This window comes from Myxine glutinosa, chromosome 9 (genome assembly GCF_964187855.1).
Source record: "Myxine glutinosa chromosome 9, kmMyxGlut1.1, whole genome shotgun sequence".
In the NCBI taxonomy this organism is placed as follows: Eukaryota; Metazoa; Chordata; class Myxini; order Myxiniformes; family Myxinidae; genus Myxine; species Myxine glutinosa.
Window position 1 is genome coordinate 6,253,966 of NC_136269.1, and position 6,000 is coordinate 6,259,965.

Genomic DNA, 6,000 nt, shown 5'->3' on the forward strand with positions numbered 1-6,000 from the left:
TTGAGTTGGCGACGGATGGTGCGAGCTGCAACTGTCGTACCTTGTGTCTGAAGATCAGCTTGAATCTGTTTGGCAGTTGATCGAGGTGCTTTCTCTACCATTCGAACAATCCTTCGCTGCAATCTTTGATCAAGTTTTCTCTTGCAGCCACGTCCAGGGAGGTTTGCTTCAGTGCCATGGGCCTTAAACTTCCTGATAACATTGCACACAGTGGACACAGGAACATCATCAAGATCAAGATCTCTGGAGATGGACTTGTAGGCTTGAGATTGTCCATGTTTGGCTACAATCTTGTGTCTGACCTCCTCAGACAATTCTCTGGTGTTTTTTCTTTTCTCCATGCTCATTGCGGTACACACAGTGACACTAAACAGCAGAATGACTCATTTTCTTATTCAAACTGGTTGAGTGAGTGATTTTTATATTGCAGGCACCTGCAACTCACCAGGGGAGTTCAAATCCAAATTAAAGGAGCTTGCTTGAAATCGAATTATTTCTAACAACTTCTAAAAGGTGCCAATAATATTGTCTGGGCCATTTTCGAATTCCTATATGGAATAAGCTAAGATTCAGTAATTTTTTCGGGTTTGTTTGTTTTGTTTCACTGCAAACCAAACAAATACAAATGTGGATATGAAAAGATTTTTTTTAATTTCAACAATTTTCTGGCGGAAATGGTGCATTATTTGAAAAAAGTGCAAGGGTGGCATTGTTTTTGTCCACGTCGGTTGTTACGTGTTCCTCCCCGACCTCCTGGTCTCGGTATACCTCCGAACCCCGGGAGGAATCACGGCAGAAAAATATATATTACTCCGTGTCAAAATCAAGATCGAAACCACACCAATGGTTACCAACAAAAAGAATATATTAAAAATCACACAGGAATAATGATACAACCATGATAGCCAGCCACCATACAATCAATATCTTAGGATGGCACCATCTGTTAAAGTAATCGAACTCACTGTTCCCAGTACATGGAAAGAACCTCTTCAATGTCTCTATAACCTTCAAGGCGAAGTTGATTCGCTCCGGCGATCGTTGGAACAATGTCCGATCAAGAGCAATCGAGGCGTAGACGGTCGAAGCGACACAGAAGTCACGTGGTCCAACACCCAGCAAACTTGCGGTAGAATGGACACTCTCCCAAAGACGCGCGCCGACGTACACGTTTGCCGTTCAATCAGCGAATCGCCGTGTACTCAAACGCCGCTTTATTGCACAGCCGTCCCCGGCAAACCCCCGGAGGATAAGCCCAGCCGACGCGACAAAAACCTTTTCCGATGAAGGCGGGGCGAAATGGCGGACGGCTCTCACTCGAGCCGCGGCCTTGAGGCGAAGATTCTCTGGAAGCTCACCCCTGTACCTGGCTTCGCAGGCTTTTCCACAACTCCGGCGATAACACCGATCGCACGAGATTCCTTTCAAGGACTCAAAGTTCACTCGCCATGTACGCTCGACCACGCTAGGTACAGAGCTTTTTCAGACCGCGTCGTTTCACTGTCCTCACACCTTCTTCTTCTTTACCGCCTTTTTCGTCCGGGTCGGTTTCCTGTATCATTTTACGTTAACCTTTTTAACTTTAGATAGCTGTTCCTGAATATTAAACCTTTTGAGAATAATAATAATACATGATATCCGAAACATGTCAAGTGGGTGAAAACCACAACAGCGGAAGTGACGAATCCGTAACACGGTACAAACATACACATACACATACACATATACATATACATACACACACCCTGAACAAGTTACAACTTCCTGCCCAAACACGGCATCAGTGGCACAGCCACTCTCCCAGCGGCAGCCTCAGGCTCCATATGAAATTAATGGATATTTTAAAAGCTGCGGCCAAAAAATTCGCTAAACTAAAAGTTTCATAAATAATCACGTGGATGTGTTTACACAAGTGTTTTCTCAGTTGCTTGGTAACGGGTATCCTCTTCTGTGTCTGTGTTACCAAACATTGGTTGTACCTCATTTGGACCTTGTGGTTGTTGTGCCGCTATCACTACACAAGTTTGTCGAGCAGCGGAACACTTGGAGTTCTCTCCTTCCCGGCTGAGTGGAAACCAGCAAGGACAGAGCCGTGAGCACGTGATCTGTATGAGACGCACACTCGCGCTCCTTCGGGCGAGAATGTACACCCAGGGGTCAAGGATGCTGTTGAGCAGGTACAGATGGAATATAAATACATCTTTCCTGTCCTCATTGTTCGTCGATACTGCGCTCTTTGTGATCACACTGATGAAACCTCGAAACTGAAATGACAAAGAAAACAAAAAAAGATGGAGTCTTGAGAAACACCGCACTGTTTGTTAAATCTGAGGTTCATGTTTACATCAAGCAGACATTGTGCAATTCTTCTTGGCAAAGAGCAGACATTTTCCCTTAAAATAGCAGATGGAAGGATATTCCCGTAACACCAAGGGATAGGAAAATGTCGCACAGTTGATGGATTCCAGGTGGTTCTCCATCCTCGATGAGCCCAATAACATGTCCGACTGACCTCAGGACCCATGAGAGGGACTTGTGGAACTTCATGACTCAAACACATCCAGGAAGATGTGGAATATTTACATCATTGCTGCAATTGTTTGAGAAACAGTGAACCCTCCAACATTGCAGAAATAATAAATACCATTTCGCTGTTTCATAAATATACCAGAAAGGATGATTACAAAAGAAAAGGTTGTTTACATCAAGAGAACACCATGTGGGTGATGTAAATATACAGTGTGTGTGTGTGTGTATATATACGAGGAAGAGTACACGTCCCAAGTGACGGAAAAATATAGCAAAAGTATCCCCCTCCTCTCTCTCCTCCCCCTCCTCCCCCTCCTCTTCTCCGCCTTCTCTCTCCTCCCCCTTCTTTCTCCTCCCCCTTCTCTCTCCTCCCCCTTCTTTCTCCTCCCCCTTCTCTCTCCTCCCCCTTCTCTCTCCTCCCCCTTCTCTCTCCTCCCCCTTCTCTCTCCCCCCCCTTCTCTCTCCTCCCCCTTCTCTCCCCCCCCTTCTCTCCCCCCCCTTCTCTCTCTCCCCCCCTTCTCTCTCCCCCCCCCTTCTCTCTCCCCCCCTTCTCTCTCCTCCCCCTTCTCTCCCCCCCCTTCTCTCCCCCCCCCCCTTCTCTCTCCTCCCCCTTCTCTCCCCCCCCCTTCTCTCCCCCCCTTCTCTCCCCCCCCCTTCTCTCCCCCCCCCTTCTCTCTCCCCCCCCTTCTCTCTCCTCCCCCCCCCTTCTCTCCCCCCCCCTTCTCTCTCCTCCCCCCCCCTTATCTCTCCTCCCCCCCTTCTCCCCCCCCCCCTTCTCTCTCCTCCCCCCCCTTCTCTCTCCTCCCCCTTCTCTCTCTCCCCCTTCTCTTCTCTCCGCCTTCTCTCTCTCCTCCCCCTTCTCCCCCTCCTCCTCCTTCTCCTCTCTCCTCCTTCTCTCTCCTCCTCCTCTCTCTTCTCCCTCATCTATCCCCCCTTCTCCTCTCTTCTCCCTCATCTCTCCGCCCTTCTCTCTCTTCTCCCTCATCTCTCGCCCTTCTCTCTCCTCAGCTCTCTCTCCTCCTCCCCCCCCCCCCTCTCTCTCTCTCTCCCTCCTCTCTCTCTCTCTCTCTCCCCCTCCTCTCTCTCTCTCTCCCCCTCCCCTCTCTCTCCCTCCCCCTCCCCTCTCTCTCCCCCTCCCCTCTCTCTCCCTCCCCCTCCCCTCTCTCTCCCCCTCCCCTCTCTCTCTCCCCCTCCCCTCTCTCTCCCCTCCCCTCTCTCTCCCCCTCCCCTCTCTCTCCCCCTCCCCTCTCTCTCTCCCCCCTCCCCTCTCTCTCTCCCCCCCTCCCCTCTCTCTCCCCCTCCCCTCTCTCTCTCCCCCTCCCCTCTCTCTCTCCCCCCCTCCCCTCTCTCTCTCTCCCCCCCTCCCCTCTCTCTCCCCCCTCCCCCTCTCTCTCCCCCCCTCCCCTCTCCCCCCCCTCCCCTCTCTCTCTCCCCCCCCTCCCCTCTCTCTCTCCCCCCCTCCCCTCTCTCTCTCCCCCCTCTCTCTCTCTCTCTCTCTCCCCCTCCTCTCTCTCTCTCTCTCCCCCTCCTCTCTCTCTCCCCCTCCCCTCTCTCTCTCTCCCCCTCCCCTCTCTCTCTCCCTCCCCCTCCCCTCTCTCTCCCCCTCCCTCTCTCTCTCCCTCCCCCTCCCCTCTCTCTCTCCCCCCCCTCCCCTCTCTCTCTCCCCCCCTCCCCTCTCTCTCTCCCCCCCTCCCCTCTCTCTCTCCCCCCCTCCCCTCTCTCTCTCCCCCCCTCCCCTCTCTCTCTCCCCCCCTCCCCTCTCTCTCTCCCCCCCTCCCCTCTCTCTCTCCCCCCCTCCCCTCTCTCTCTCCCCCCTCCCCTCTCTCTCCCCCCCCTCCCTCTCTCTCTCCCCCCTCCCCTCTCTCTCTCCCCCCCTCCCCTCTCTCTCCCCCCCTCCCCTCTCTCTCCCCCTCCCCTCTCTCTCTCCCCCCCCTCCCCTCTCTCTCTCCCCCCCTCCCCTCTCTCTCTCCCCCCCTCCCCTCTCTCTCTCCCCCCCCTCCCCTCTCTCTCTCCCCCCCTCCCCTCTCTCTCTCCCCCCCTCCCCTCTCTCTCTCCCCCCCTCCCCTCTCTCTCTCCCCCCCCTCCCCTCTCTCTCTCCCCCCCTCCCCTCTCTCTCTCCCCCCCTCCCCTCTCTCTCTCCCCCCCCTCCCCTCTCTCTCTCCGTCCCTCCCCTCTCTCTCTCCCCCCCTCCCCTCTCTCTCTCCCCCCCTCCCCTCTCTCTCTCCCCCCCTCCCCTCTCTCTCTCCCCCCCTCCCCTCTCTCTCTCCCCCCCTCCCCTCTCTCTATCCCCCCCTCCCCTCTCTCTCTCCCCCCCTCCCCTCTCTCTCTCCCCCCCCCTCCCCTCTCTCTCTCCCCCCCTCCCCTCTCTCTCTCCCCCCCTCTCTCTCTCCCCCCTCCCCTCTCTCTCTCCCCCCCCTCCCCTCTCTCTCTTCCCCCCTCCCCTCTCTCTCTCCCCCCCTCCCTCTCTCTCTCCCCCCTCCCCTCTCTCTCTCCCCCCCTCCCCTCTCTCCCCCCCCTCCCCTCTCTCTCTCCCCCCCTCCCCTCTCTCCCCCCCTCCCCTCTCTCTCCTCCCCCCCTCCCCTCTCTCTCTCCCCCCCTCCCCTCTCTCTCTCCCCCCTCCCCTCTCTCTCTCCCCCCCTCCCCTCTCTCTCTCCCCCCCTCCCCCTCTCTCTCTCCCCCCCTCCCCTCTCTCTCTCCCCCCTCCCCTCTCTCTCTCCCCCCCCTCCCCTCTCTCTCTCCCCCCCTCCCCTCTCTCTCTCCCCCCCTCCCCTCTCTCTCTCCCCCCCTCCCCTCTCTCTCTCCCCCCCTCCCCTCTCTGTCTCCCCCCCTCCCCTCTCTCTCTCCCCCCCTCCCCTCTCTCTCTCCCCCCCCTCCCCTCTCTCTCTCCCCCCCTCCCCTCTCTGTCTCCCCCCCTCCCCTCTCTCTCTCCCCCCCTCCCCTCTCTCTCTCCCCCCCTCCCCTCTCTCTCTCCCCCCCTCCCCTCTCTCTCTCCCCCCTCCCCTCTCTCTCTCCCCCCCTCCCCTCTCTCTCTCCCCCCTCCCCTCTCTCTCTCCCCCCCTCCCCTCTCTCTCTCCCCCCTCCCCTCTCTCTATCCCCCCTCCCCTCTCTTTCCCCCCCCCTCCCCTCTCTCTCTCCCCCCCTCCCCTCTCTCTCTCTCCCCCCCTCCCCTCTCTCTCTCCCCCCCTCCCCTCTCTCTCTCCCCCCCTCCCCTCTCTCTCTCTCCCCCCCTCCCCTCTCTCTCTTCTCCCCCCCCTCCCCTCTCTCTCTCCCCCCCTCCCCTCTCTCTCTCCCCCCCTCCCCTCTCTCTCCCCCCTCCCCTCTCTCTCCCCCCCCTCCCCTCTCTCTCTCACCCCCTCCCCTCTCTCTCTCCCCCCCCTCCCCTCTCTCTCTCCCCCCTCCCCTCTCTCTCTCCCCCCCTCCTCTCTCTCTCTCCCCCCCCTCCCTTCTCTCTCTCCCCCCCCTCCCCTCTCT

At 57.5% G+C, this 6,000-nt stretch overlaps 1 protein-coding gene across 1 annotated transcript in view; it reads right to left on the bottom strand.

Moving 5' to 3' along the window:
- Nucleotides 1-847: 847 nt before the first annotated feature.
- LOC137435657 (prostaglandin E2 receptor EP2 subtype-like) overlaps nt 848-6,000 on the bottom strand; it is a 35,741-nt gene continuing 30,588 nt past the window's right edge. The window contains exon 2 of the mRNA XM_068129600.2: nt 848-2,264. Within this exon, the coding sequence (XP_067985701.2) occupies nt 1,905-2,264 (360 nt within the window). The 3' untranslated portion in view covers nt 848-1,904. The remainder of the gene's footprint in view (nt 2,265-6,000) is intronic.